The sequence below is a fragment of the Macrobrachium nipponense genome, chromosome 7, assembly GCF_015104395.2.
Source record: "Macrobrachium nipponense isolate FS-2020 chromosome 7, ASM1510439v2, whole genome shotgun sequence".
Taxonomy (NCBI): domain Eukaryota; kingdom Metazoa; phylum Arthropoda; class Malacostraca; order Decapoda; family Palaemonidae; genus Macrobrachium; species Macrobrachium nipponense.
The window spans coordinates 83687187-83701759 of NC_061109.1; the positions used below are offsets into that span (position 1 = coordinate 83687187).

Consider the following 14573-nt stretch of genomic DNA (forward strand, 5'->3'; position numbering starts at 1 on the left):
ATATATATATATGTGTGTGTGTGTGTGTGTGTGTGTGTGCATGTACGTGTGTTTAACAGATACATTTGTAGTATTTATTAACCGCAAGGCCCCCTTAATTTCTTGATTAAGAAAGAAATTAATTATTCAGATGTCCGGCTGAGACTGGATCTCGGGTTCAGGATTTTATATGTAATATTTATATATATATATATAATATATATATATATATATATATATATATATATATATATATATATATATATATATATATATATATATATATATATATATATATATATATATATATATATATATATATATATATATATATATATATATATAATATATATATATATATACACACACACACACAGATAGAGAGAGAGAGAGTGTGTTTTAAAGTTGACCAAGCACTCGATGAAAACCTACCTTCACCAGAGGGGCTGTTCTTATCCTATACTATCGAGTCTCGTGAAACCTCACTCCCACCTACTCGAGATGCGTTTGTCCACGCCACTTGTCTCAAAAGGCTTTGGTGTTAGTCCTCTTAAGGACACAAATAATCCACTACAGCTCGACGCCTTGGTGGCCGGGGAAGAAAACATACAAAAACGACCAGGAAGGGGAGGAGGAGAAGGAAGAAAGGTTGGCACATTCCGAGGGTGCAGAAACCTTAAGGCGATTAGAAATCACGGAGAATTGAAAACCACAGACGTCGGGATATACCAGACACACGACACAAACCACTCCTGGACTTTTCTGGCCAGTGCTGAGAACTGCGTCGGGTTAGCTCAAGTTATTTTTTTGTATATAATGTTTTACGCTCTCTTTGTTATCTGTCATCTGTCTTTGGAAAAGTGGTGCGCGAAACTGTCGATAGCAAAATAATTTTCCGCGAAGAAGTATTCCATATCTGTTTCATAACTAAAATCGTAAAGTTGAAAAAAGAATTTTCGATAAACGACTCGCCATGTGAACAATCCTGTTGCGATTTTTTTTTAACTGAATGATGTTGAGGATATAAAAACATTGCGCGCATGAGACAGAAATGAAATACTGGATGCCTCATTGTTTTTGCAAGTGACTTCATCAACTAACGTGACGAGAAGATGCAGACTCTGGCGGCACTTATTGTATTGATGGGGTTGGTCGTTGCAGGAAGGAACCAAGTTATTTCAGACCAGGATGGAAGTGGTGAGTCATTTGGTGATTTGTGTTTTCATGTCTTCTGACATTTGATTTATATTAATTAATTATCCATAATGAAGGTTAGAAAACAGATTGTTATATGAATTCTCTTAGAGTTCTTTTTGCTCTATTTGCCCATATTGTTTAAAGTGATAAATTCATGGATCATTTACTTCTTATGTCCTATTTTGACAGTTAGAAGACTTTGTCTTTTCATTACCGACATGAAAATCAATGTAGTAGAGAACCTGGCCTGCAACCATTCAACCATACTCTTTATTTTGTTATTGAAAGGTTATACGCATTCTTTAAAAATACACACACATTTTGTAGTAAATTCGAAAGTTAAATGTTGTCTATCATAGCTCAGTCGCAGTTCGTATGCACTGCCCGCATTTGGAGCCTATCCTGAGGCCCCCCCCTCCCCCGGTCAGATTAGCCGTGAAGGGGCATCGGTAGGTACCAGTGTGGGCCATTTCCAAAAACTCCGAAAACCAGAAGGTTGTAGTACCCGTTCTGGCGCCACTCCTCTAAAGAGGAAAAAATACGAATTTGTTTATGTATATATATATATATATATATATATATATATATATATATATATATATATGTGTGTGTGTGTGTGTGTGTGTATATGTATAGCTGAATCACGTAAGTTTGGAACGTGATAAATCCATAAATAAAGGTATAAGCCACGAAGGAAAAATAAACAATGGAGTTTCTGCAAGATCTTTCGACTCGACGTTTGCCTGCTGAGTAAAGGACGTCGAGTCGAAAGATCTTGCAGCACTCCGTTGTTTATTTTTTCCTTCGTGGCTTATACCTTTATACCTTTTATATATATATAATATATATTATTATAATTTATATATATATCTATATATATATATATTATATATTATATATATTATTAATATTATATATATATATATATAGATATATTTATCTATATATATATATATATATATGTGTGTGTGTGTGTGTGTGTATGTGTTTGTGTATAACGTATATGTATACAGTATACAGAGAGAGAGAGAGAGAGAGAGAGAATTCTAAATTTCAGAGCAAGCAGTCAAGCCCTATACTCCGGGTAAGGGGGGAGGGGAGGGGGAGGTCTGAGTGATGAATGGTAAATTTGTTTATTCGTTGGCTTTTAACTTTTGGCTTCGAAACCCCTTCATTGAAACGAGCAAAGGCGAGTTCACGAATCTCGACTTGGTTCGGAAGTCACGTAAAGCCGTTGGTCCCGTTGCTGAATAACCCCACTGGTTCTAAGTAACGTAAAAACAACATACAAACAAACGAACAATCCCACGCTCGCTCCAGTGTTGTAACCAGACGCTAAAATGATCAAGCTTCCTCGTCTTCTCATAACTGATTCAGTTATGTCACGCATACAATGCATTTTTCAAGAGTTATAGATTGCTGAGGTGGAGTGCGGGGCGAATTCATTTCTCACAACAATCTTTCCACTTGAGATCGATTTCCCCTATGTCCCTGTGTCTTCTGAGGAGTAACTTTTAGCTTTGTAATTCTACTTCTGTCACCGTTTTTGTTTGATTGTGCGACCCCTTTATGGCAATTAAGGTGGTAAAGGGAATAAGAGGCCTGATGTGAACCTGAGGACTAGACTAACCAACAGAGACCCTTACTATTTTGTTTCATGCCTGTACGAATTTCTTTCGTGCTCGCTCACTCACTATTTTACCTATTTTAGTGCAAGCTAGTTGTTGTATGGGGCTGCCCCCATTTTAATGCACACAAAATAAGCTTTATTTCTGTGAGGAACTTCCGCCATCATCGTGATTGCCTATACTTCAGGAGGAGCTAGTGGTTGCTACTTATCTGGTAGCGCGTTTGCTGTATCCATGTTCCGCTGAAATAGTGGCAAGATCACACACTGACACTAGCGGCGTTCTCTCATATATCCCGAATGCTTTGTGGCTGTGGATGTTAGTCAGACATTTATTTGCATATCTTGTCAAAGCATTCTTTTGTTTATTTTGTCTCTCGTTACGCATAGACAACAGGTCCCTGAGAAGGAAGTGCGCGCGTGTATTAAAAAAAAAAAAAAAGAATAATAATGGATGTTATCAAATATGATTGTAACAGTGTTCGTGTTCGCGAAAGTAACGTTAGACTAGAGTACGTCTTTCTTTCATCATTTCATAGTTTTTCTCTCTTTATTTTCCCCTCTTTCGTTCTTTCTTTGTTTCGATCTTTCTTTTTTTTCTTTCTCTCCTTCTCTTACCTTCTTTCTTTCCTCGTCAGAGCTAGAAGACAAAATAGAGGCTTAGTGTAAGATACACCTAGACCGTGAGTGTATAAGGTTTCCACTCCCTTTGTTCGTACAGAATGTGTTACCGATTTTTTTTTCATTCACGGTTTTAATTCTGGTCTGTCGTTGTTCGTGAGAAATCTACATAACTGTTATTTAAACAGTCTCTACTTGAATTGCCCATTGCAGCGTTGTTAATGCAGGACGTCACACCATGAATCTTTTCGTTTGGAAGAACCCGGAAACTAGAAAGTGTCTTTTAGAATTGTATTCTGGCGAATCAATATTCGACTGCGGAAATCGAGTGTGTGTGTCTTAAATGTTAAAGCAAATTCCATAGAGTTTAGGTATACATTTCTTATGAGCCTTTTTACAGGTCAACTCGTGATTCATAGCAACGAATTTAAAAGGTATTTGATTCTCTCTCTTATGCGCGTGTGTTTGTGAGACAGAGATAGTAAAGCTTTCATTCGCAAGATCAGAACCATATGATGTTTTGAAGTCTTTTGTGTCTACGTTAATGGAAAATTGATTTTGCGTCTGTTGATAGAAATAGTATTGGAACATCGAAAGGACAACTATCCTCTGTTTTTTTTCCATTTGTCCATCCGCCTGTGGTGTTTGCGCATGGTAACACTGCGTTCCGGCTTTAAATAATATCCTATTTCGAATATCAACGGTGTAATTCGCATACAGTAAATTAATAAAACACTTTTCAGTTGGAAATATACACCCAGGTATCCTTTTATTTACACATAACGTAACTATTTAAAGACCGGGACGCAGTGTTACCATGCGAAATCACCACAGGCGGATGGACAGATGGAAAAAAACAGAGTACAGACTCAATGTTGGATGAATGTGTTTCAAAACTTGTATGCGATAGAGTTGTTCTTATTGAATAAACGGTTAAGGTTCTGGTTTATATATATATATATATATATATATATATATATATACTGTGTGTGTGTGTATTTCAACCATGCGCTTATACCTCTTAGAAGGGATGGCTCAGTGGGCGTTAAAATCTTCAGGTTTTCGACAGTTTCTTAGGAATGAGGTTGCTAGCCACGCGTTCTTTACACGATCATTCGTGGCTAGGCCTATACCATAATTAGAGTGCAGAATTAGCAGAGAATGATTGCATGTTCATTTGATCGTGTTGTAGATTTTATACACGTTGCTGATGTTTCCAAATTAGGTCACGTACTATTTTGTATAGTTTTTTCCTCCACATCATGATCAATAATACGAATACCATCAGTCACAGAGATCAAGATCAACGGGTCGGTATCGTTGTCGATCAAAACCGAAGGTGAGGTCACCGCCCTTCTGCTCCTGCTCACTCCTGCTGGCCACCAGCAGGTGAAAGTCAACAGTAACTGTAACACTCCTGGGGATAAACAAGACGTTGCCAGGGGCGACGAAAGGGACGCCGTCCTCGAATCGTCTACTAGGGCATCTGTTACCAAGGCCAGGCCAGCCAAGGTCACCCTCAACGATATCATTGCCCTTCGGGTCGTAGCTGATCCTCCAGGCGATACTGAGGGCATCATGACGTCCACGCCCTCACCTGTTCCCCTTGCCAGGTAAGTGGAGCCAGTTTTATATTATAGCCATATATTATATATATATATATATATATTAATATATATATATATATATATATATATTACATATTACTGCCTGACCAACCCAGCGCTGCCTGGGAAGACTCTGAATGACAACCGATATACTCTCTCTCTCTCTCTCCTGTTAAGACAGTTGCTTCAGATACAGTGCCCAGCATTTTTGACATTTTATATTTAACCCCTTCTCAACCCCACCCCTGCCTATCGGCGCTGAACTTGGACTTGAAGGGCACTGGGAGTGTCACTGTTCATCTCAGCGACCCTGAAAGCTATCAATTAGTCACTAATATATGTCGTTTACAATTATTTTTACGTCACCCCCTTCAGTGCCAGGGATGTCTTACCCCGTGTCCCACAGTGTGCCATTCCAGATAGTAACTGTATACCGAAATAAGGTATGATATAATTTCATAAAGTTTATTTAGTTACTAAGTCTATGGGCAGAACCAGCCCCATTTCAGGGAAGCCCATCTCACCCGAACCTCCTTTGGTGCCCTTAGGTGCTGGTGATGTCTTACCCCCACATTATTCTTTTCTAGATAGTAAGGCATATGTATACCAAGTTTGGTTGAAATTGCTGTATGCACTTCAGAGTTATGCTGGAACGTACATTCATACACATACATACATACATATATACATATGTATATATTATATATATAGATATATATACATATATATATATATATATAATATATATATATATATATACATATATAATATACATACATATATATATTTATACATACATATATATATATATATATATATATATATTATATCATATATATATATATATATATATATAAGCGAATACCACAGGAAAATGATCGGCAGAAATCCAAGCGCTTTTCATTCCTTGACAATATCTTAGTAAAGACGAAAGTGCTTGGATTTCTGCTGCTCATTTTCCTGTGGTATTCGCTTATTTAATGTCACGTGCATCTACTGTGATTTTTAAAGAATATACATGTATGTATATATATATATATATATATATATACTATATATATATATATATATAGGATATAAAATATTATTTTTCGATGGGTATGATAGAAAAATTCTTTATGGAGAGGCAATTTCCTTGGTGGAGATAGACCATTTTTCTTAGACATAGTTATGCTTATGAGACTACAGATTTTGATTCAGTACACGAAGATCTGACCCTCTGGAGACAGGAAGGAAATAAATGCTTTGCGGAAGCAAGTTATGATCCTAAAGACAAAGTATGCGTTTATACAGATAGCTTATGCTTTTAGAAACCTGTTATCTCTTATCTTTTTTATTGTGACATTTTCTGAGATACGTAATTTTAAGCCAAAAGTTGTAGTTTGTCTGTAAACCGGACCCCAAAATGGTAAGCGACAGACTCCTTCGATGTGATTAAGATACGTATCTTGTATCATCTGATGTAGGGAGCGCCTCAATGGTGTGGTCGGTTTGGTGTTGGCGCACCACCTCGGTGGTCGTGAGTTCGATTCTCGGGCATTCCATTGAGGCGTGAGAGATGTGTATTTCTGATGATAGAAGTTCACTCTCGACGTGGTTCGAAAGTCACGTGAAGCCGTTGGTCCCGTTGCTGAATAACCACTGGTTCCATGCAACGTAAAAACACCATACAAACAAACATCTGATATAGGGAAGAAAAAGACCCGTATGGTTGATATACATATATTTTAATAAGTCAGCGAGAAATTATAGTTTGGTTCTTTGTCCGGAATATCATTACATTTTTGCATTTCAGCTGAATGCCATTAACCCAGCAAGGAAAATGTCAGTCGTAATTTGTCCGTATCACGGCAGGGAGGACTTTGAATTTTACATGGGCGCTTTGATGATGACATTTAAGAGGAGCCGTAGGCAGCCGCACATTAGCTGGGAATGCCGTTGTGTTCTGAGAGAGAGAGAGAGAGAGAGAGAGAGAGAGAGAGAGAGAGAGAGAGAGAGCTTGTTAATTAGATTGCTTAATTTGCCGATAACTTATCTCTGTTGTATCTGTTTAGTGAATCTGTCCATGAACCTATATTTCAGATTTGTTACGTTACCTATTGATATCACTCCTCCACGTCTTAAAACCGTGGAAAGTGGAGAGGGGAATTTTGTTCCGCTGATATATGACTGTATAACAGCATTGTCAAAAAAACCATATGTAGACCGAATCCTTTATTTTAACGGTAAAGTAAATGGGAGGAACTCGTACTTGTTTGTTATGGTGATAGATCTTCATAGATAGATCATGAACACTCAAATGCTTTAGAGGGCAACCTGAAAGCTCTTGAAGGACATACATACATACATACATACATACATACATACATACATACATACAGACACCTGAAATTATGTCCCCCTTTATAAACTAATAGTACACGTTGCAATTGTTGTGTCCCGTTACCAAACCATTCAGAAGAGGTTACCACTGATAACACCCCTGTCTCTACGGGCTGTTCTAGGAGCAAGAGCCCGTGCTGGCATAAGGCCAGCTAAATCTAAAACAACAACCCCTGTCAGCTGTACCAAAAGGAGCACGTGGACCTGAGCCATACGTATATAGTACTTAAGAAACTACGTACTCTTGTTTTTGGGAAACAATTGAAGATCTTGCCTATCAGTTCGATTCGTATTTTGTTGCTAGAATTTTTTTTTATCTAGAATTGTTTGCATTAAAAATAAATAGCACAACAAGCAAACAAACAAAGCGTTTAGAGAATATTTGCTCTTCCTTCAACTGTCTGATCAGTGTTAAAAGTCAAGTCTCTGTGCAATAACATTTTCAGTCTCGAGACGGCTTTTCCACCGAAATGCCACCTCAGCTCTGTCTAACTCCTGACATATGCTATGCGGTTCGCCTTCGTCTTGCATGCAGTCCCTGAATTCCTGGATATGCATATTTTACATACTTTAGTCATATACCTAGTCGCTAGTAACGCTGGAGATCTAGTTACAGTATAATATTGCACGCCCCGTTTATATTTAAAATCCATGGAAATCAATGTAGACATTCGTGGCCATATACTCTTCAGGAACTTTTAATTTTTTTTTTATAACTGCCAAGTTTTGGAATTCTCTTCCTGCTTCCTCCCATTTTCTTCAGATCTGAAATAGGACATTAGGATACGAACGTAACAAGAAAAGTAATCTTAAGACGATGTAGCAGCTTTAATTTACCTTCCCCGACGAGTCAAAAAGGGAAGAAATATTTATGAAAACAAAACAAATGGTTGAAGGACCCGTAATTGAAGCGTTCATCATGGCAAGACGTTGCCTGTGATTAGAATTCTAATACGCTGATATTAATGACTATCCTGTATAATTCACGTCCCATTATGCGGACAGCATAAGGCCCAAAGATGATTTTGATCGATTCTTTCCCAGGTTTGTAGTTGATTATAGTACGACTCCCTTACGTTTATCATCGTCCCTGTTAGCAACAACCGAACGCTATGGGTGAACATGCGAAGGAATTCTGGGCCCCAAATGCTTAGCAGTATAGGCACAGAAATTTAGTGGAAACGTTAGATTTTCATTCACAAAGTAGGGGAAGAATTGGGTCAAACTGGCCATAGAGTATATGAGATACATATTGCAGGCTTTCACTTCCTGGACTGAAGGCTCCCAGTGCCTTCGTTTCTCTTCCCCCCTCATACCGACCTTCTCTGAGCGACGTCCGTATTCAAATATTCATTTCGTTCTCTTATCAAGTATTTCTTCGTCATCGATCTCCATCGATGGTCTCGCAGAAAGAGAGAGAGAGAGAGAGAGAGAGAGAGAGAGAGAGAGAGAGAGAGAGAGAGAGAGAGAGAGAGACTCAGCACAGCCTTTCAAGACTGGGCATTAAGATTATGAGAGTTCATTGTGTTTGTCGTCTCATTTGATCAAACAGTTCTCCAAATCGAGTGGGAGGGATATCTTTCCACGAGAAATGCTTCCCAGTTATCTATAATTATTTCTTGGTTTTGACAGAATTTTGATCTTACGAAGAGTACTAGAGAGTTTGTCTTTCTCACTGCATAATTATACATCATTATATAAATCTCTTGCTTACATCACGACGTTTATAGTTAATACGGAAGAAAAGCCTCGATAAGAATATATACATAATTTGTTCCAATTTAGAAACTACGAATTTATCTCAAGGTTCAAAGGGTGCAACTCTGTAGCGGTTCATGACCTGCTTTGGTAAATAAGAAATACCGTAACCTGAGGTTTTCTGTAGTGTAGTAAGAAATCCGGACCCACTAATGGGTACTTCTTCTTCTTCTTCTTCTTCTTCTTCTTCTTCTTCTTCTTCTTCTTCTTCTTCTTCTTATTCTTCTTCTTTCTTCTTCTTCTTTCTTCTTCTTCTTCTTCTTCTTCTTCTTCTTCTTCTTCTTCTCTCTCTCTGGTTAAAGACTTTTTGGAAACCCCGTAAGTCTGTAATAGATGAAAATTAAACCTGCCATTGGCTCACAGCAGCGTGCATGGAAGTGATTCCTCTTGCAGTAATTGCAGTAATCATAGGTAAAAATATTCTCTGTCTGTGTTGCAGAAACTGCCTTGACCTCCAAGCATCAGGAGAAGGGGAGAATGGCGTCTACGTCATCCACCCTTACGAGTGCTGTTCGAATCGCTCGGCGAGGGTCTACTGCGACTTCGAAACCGACGGCGGGGGCTGGACGGTGATCCAGAGACGGGGGTTGTACGCTGTCCAGGAGGACTTTTACCGTGGTTGGTATTCGTACGTCGACGGCTTCGGGGATCTGTCCCAGGAGTTCTGGCTGGGTCTCAACAACATCCACGCCCTCACAAACCAGAGCGCCTACGAGATTCGCTTCGACCTCGAGGACTTCGAGGGCGAGACCCGGTGGGCAAAGTACAGCTCCTTCCACGTAAGAGATGCGTCCGCTGATTACCGGATGGAGGTCGGTGGCTACGCAGGCACCGCCAAGGATTCCTTCACGAGGCACAACGGCATGCCCTTTGCCACCAAAGATCACGAATCTGCAAACAAATGCGCCTCGACGTAAGTATTATGGTTGTCCCTTGTTTCCTTGGGTTATTTCCGACCGGCACTCCCTGGATATTTATTTCATTTTGGCTAGATAATCCTTTCTTGGGATCTTCTAAATTTCCTCTTGTAGTCAACAGAATTTTCTCTCTCTCTCTCTCTCTCTCTCTCTCTCTCTCTCTCGCCTCTCCTCTCTCTCTCTCTCTCTCTCTCTCTCTCCTGACTAGCTGGTTAAGGGTTGTGAAAATAATAGCATTTTTAAAGTATAAAGTATACGTGAACAGTGTCTAAGTGACACATGATTCCATCATATTTCACTTTTAAAAACCCATAATTATTTTTATTAAATCAAGGTACCTCAGATGAATATCGTTGTAGTATGCCATATAGCAGGAACAACGGAAACTAACTATTGTTTATTGAATCTGGCCCAGGTACAAGGGAGCCTGGTGGTATGCCATCTGCCACGACTCCAACCTCAATGGCCAGTACTTACGAGGTCAACACCCATCTTACGCCGACGGGGTCAACTGGCGCTCTTGGAAGGGTTATTACTACTCCTTAAAGTTCACCGAGATGAAGATAAGACCGAAGTTGTGAGTCTTTGTGGAACGAGGAACATCGGAAATAGAATATGTGAGTTTCTGCCGAACGGGAAACATCTGGAATAGATTGTACGAGTTTCTGTGGAACGGGAAACATCTGGAATAGAATGTACGAGTTTCTGTGGAACGGGAAACATCTGGAATAGAATGTACGAGTTTCTGTGGAACGGGAAACATCTAAAATAGATAGTGCGAGTTTCTCTGGAACGGGAAACATCTGGGATAGAATGTACGAGTTTCTCTGGAAAGGGGAACCTTCTGAAATAGAAGATACGATTTTCTCTGGAACGCAAAACATCTGAAATAGAATGTATGAGTTTCTGCGTAATGGAAAGAATCCAGAACAAAATGTCTCTGGGTTTCTGGGGAAAGATGGAGTCTTTGCAAGTTTCCATGGAAAGGGAAGGACCTGGAACAGAGCATCTCTCAGAAATAGTCTTTTTTAGAGGTTCCCAGTGAGTGACTGCTGGTATTTCATGTCATTTCTCTTTATCTGCCTGTTCGCGTATTCTCTTTGATTTTTTCCCTTTTACTTCATTATGTGTGTTTCGTTCACGCATCAGATCAGTCTCAGACTGCTAATGCTGAAGACTGATAATGGTAAAAATCATTCACAAAACACCATTGACTGCATATTGCAATATCCTAAAATCTGCTATAATGTTATTTATCTATGACAAATTGATAGTATAAGTAATGATGTTTTTCAAGGAAGAATGAAATACATCACAGATTCGATTATTTTATTTTGGATTCCGAGACTTACATCCTATGACATCAACCACATTAGTTTTACAGAACCAACAATAACAACAAAGACTTAAATGGTTATAGGCTGACGGAAGAATCGTTCTGTTCAACAAGTAAGTGGAAATAAAAACATTTGACCCTACTCAACATCTTCCGCAACAAGAACAAACAGATGAACAACACACTCGTCCCATGCGCTTCTGTGGAACATTTTGGGTGACTCCGTCTACAGAGGTGATATTGGTGCGCTCCCAAGATTCTTTCGCCAAAGCACTTCATTCATGAGGTTTTTAGACCATCTCGCTATTCTCCTTTAGTTTGAGGAACGAGAATAACAATTGTTATGTCGATAGGTACACTTGAACGATTCTCTCTCTCTATCACACACACAAACACAGACACAAACGTACGTGTTGAAACATTCAACAGTCACAATTTTAACTTTGCTCTTCGTTACACCGTAAAGGAAGGAGGGAAACTGTGAGGAGTCCGAGAGAAAAATGTAGGAACTGTGAATCAGTAAGCAAGTGGGGACCCATTTGCTTGTATTGCGTGACTTTTGTTATCATGCATATGCTATTCCTGTTATTATTATTCCGGAAAATTAGTACCAGTGGACGTTGGTTCATCTTGTGTAAGTGTAGCACTACCAGATTGTTAATGAAAACAAAATACCAGTTCAGCTCACATTTCTTTGGTCTATACTGTATAACAAACGCAAGCATGCACATGTGTAACCGGATGAGGAGTGCATTCATTTGCAAGATTTTCTGTAGGACATTCGAGTTGAGAATTTACAGATGCACTGTCTTATCATAAAGGTGTTGTGTAACTATTTGTGGACGGATTCCTGTATATATAATTTTTGAACGGTTAAATGTGTTGTTATAAATAACTTATTTAGTGAATTGGTACATTAGGACTTTCGACAACATCAGCATTGTATTATGTTTGCAATTAATGTTATGGAAATGCGATGTCAATACCAAGAACAAATCACGAATCACTGCTGGATTTGGAAAAACAGCAAGGAGAGGGTTAAAAAGGCCTGTGTTACATTTGGTTATAATTTTGATTTTTTTAAAAAAGTTTTTTTTATCAGTTGTAAAACCCTGATTTTAATTTTTAAGTTTGTCGACCAGTATATTGTGAGCAAGAACCTTCATTGGCATGATTTTAATCACGACCATGTTATCAATGAAGTGACCTGAGTTTTTGCAGGTGGTACTACTTTGTCGATTCATTTCATACGTTGCAAAGGGTCGTCCATACTGTTCTATCAGGAAGGAGCACTTTCGCAGAAAAGTACACGACAATTTGAAAAGTGTTTTTATGTTACGTACAATTACGTTAGTACAATTGTAAAAGTAAAAACAATAGACTCTAATTATTCGTAAAGAATCAAACTACAGTATTTTGTTGAAAATATACAATGCTTGTAATAAAATTCCATAAACTATATACTATATTTATATGAATATCAACATCGAAGAAGGCTATGAAGAACTTTTGTCAACATATTATATACCGGCATCTATATATATTTATATATTCGAACTGACTCGTAGCATATTATTTCTTTTTCTTCTCCTTTTCCTTCTCCTCTTCTTGCTTTATGAGCCTTCGTTGCTCCAAGGGGAACGTGAGACACCTCCACGCCAGGCGGAGGAATACCCAGAACACCATGCATAGCAAAAAGTAGGGCACGGCGCTCATCACCATGCGCATAATCTGGAAAGAAAATTGATTTTCTGTTCATATCGGACTGATGATACATCACTTATATGTCTAGAATTAAAGCACTTGGCCGTTAGGGGTTGGGGTAAACGGGAAAATGATTGTGGAAGTTTACTATTAAAGATACAGAGAGAGCAAGAAAGAAGTTGAGGTGTTGTCAGGGTGTGTCAGTGTTGTCAATTGGTATGTTTCCCCTCCAAACTGGGTATAAGACTCACACAAAACTGGGGAAATAAGTGAAATTAGTGTGTCTATTTGTAGTATAAATACACATTAGAGCCATTTTATCATTATTGCATTAGTATGAGAGCTAGAATTCATGGAAACAGTTTGCAAATGCATCGGCGTATGTGTGAAGCTCCACTAAATTGGCAACGATGGTGGGATATGCCTAGCTGAGGGAAAAGTTCTAATAGCCAAAAAGAATGGTTGTTCCTTTGTATAAGATAAAAGGTGACATAAGTATTGGTAAGAATTACAGTGTGACCTTAGTTTGGATTTTGACTGAGAAAGTAAGACATGACATAAAGACTGACTGTGATGTTTCCATACTCGTAGCCTACCACTTTTTCCTTCCGTTGGTTTCTCTTGCTAGACTTGGTCTCTCTAATCTTTCGTTCCGCGCTCACTTCTGCTAAGTCCATAGTACACCTATCCAGTACTGTATTAAAGAGATTCCCTCAAGCTCCGTCCACACGGTCGAGCTATGCTCAATGTGATGTCATAAGCGTGAAAAGTCAGAACCTTATCCGATGTTTCTCCGCTTCTGATGTCACATCGAGCAGAGTTCGTCGAGCATAGTTCGACTGTGTGGACGGGCCTTTAGAAGTAATCAAGCAAACATTAAATACAGATAAAAATAGCTCTGAAACCTCGTCCGGGCTTTGACTTCTTATGAACAACCCATAGTCCTACAAATTTTAATTCCTTTCGTTTTCCATTTTATCAACGATAATGATTGGAAAAAAAATAGCCATTGACTAATATGGCCGTCGTGGTAGGCTCCCTCCACGGGCCCCAGGTCACCTTTGTGCAGTGCATCTCTTATTTTTCGTCAGATCGGACAATTTACCCTGTGAACTGTGACCCATAAGTGTTTCTTTTTCATATGATTGCTCAAATCTTTGCTGAATAGAATATCTTGGTATCGGGTTCCTCAAAAGGTTATGTACGTAGGCCCTTTTTATCACGTTGCCTAATTTTAATTTCTTATTTAGAAAACTATGCCATATGTTTGATCCTGGCCCGAAGGATTACATAGTTTTACGAAGCTAGGAACCAATTGGTTACTTACCAAGGGACGTACAGCTTATTGTGGGATCCGAACCACATTATATCAAGAAATGAATTTCCAATCACCAGAAATAAATTGCTGTGGTTCCACACTGGCAGAGCAGGGAGCGAACTCGGGC

General features: G+C 38.8%; 1 protein-coding gene and 1 long non-coding RNA gene across 2 annotated transcripts; one reads left to right on the top strand and one right to left on the bottom strand.

Moving 5' to 3' along the window:
• Positions 1–604: 604 nt before the first annotated feature.
• LOC135216967 (techylectin-5A-like) lies at positions 605–11432 on the top strand. The gene is made up of 4 exons (XM_064252496.1): positions 605–1176; positions 4713–5037; positions 9611–10084; positions 10504–11432. The coding sequence occupies exons 1-4, from the start codon at positions 1092–1094 to the stop codon at positions 10667–10669; spliced, it is 1050 nt and encodes a 349-aa protein (XP_064108566.1). The 5' UTR covers positions 605–1091; the 3' UTR covers positions 10670–11432.
• On the bottom strand, positions 11404–13897 carry LOC135216968 (uncharacterized). The gene is made up of 2 exons (XR_010314991.1): positions 13725–13897; positions 11404–13155 (listed from the first exon to the last, which is right to left on the bottom strand). It is a non-coding gene; the product is annotated as an uncharacterized LOC135216968 (long non-coding RNA).
• Positions 13898–14573: the final 676 nt, after the last annotated feature.

Bases quoted from the DNA above. Each gene is read 5' to 3' on its own strand.
- LOC135216967 (XM_064252496.1), top strand. From the start codon at position 1,092: ATGCAGACTCTGGCGGCACTTATTGTATTGATGGGGTTGGTCGTTGCA. The intron at 5,038-9,610 runs GTAAGTGGAGCC...TCTGTGTTGCAG, and splicing joins TCACCTGTTCCCCTTGCCAG to AAACTGCCTTGACCTCCAAG. The intron at 10,085-10,503 runs GTAAGTATTATG...AATCTGGCCCAG, and splicing joins GCAAACAAATGCGCCTCGAC to GTACAAGGGAGCCTGGTGGT.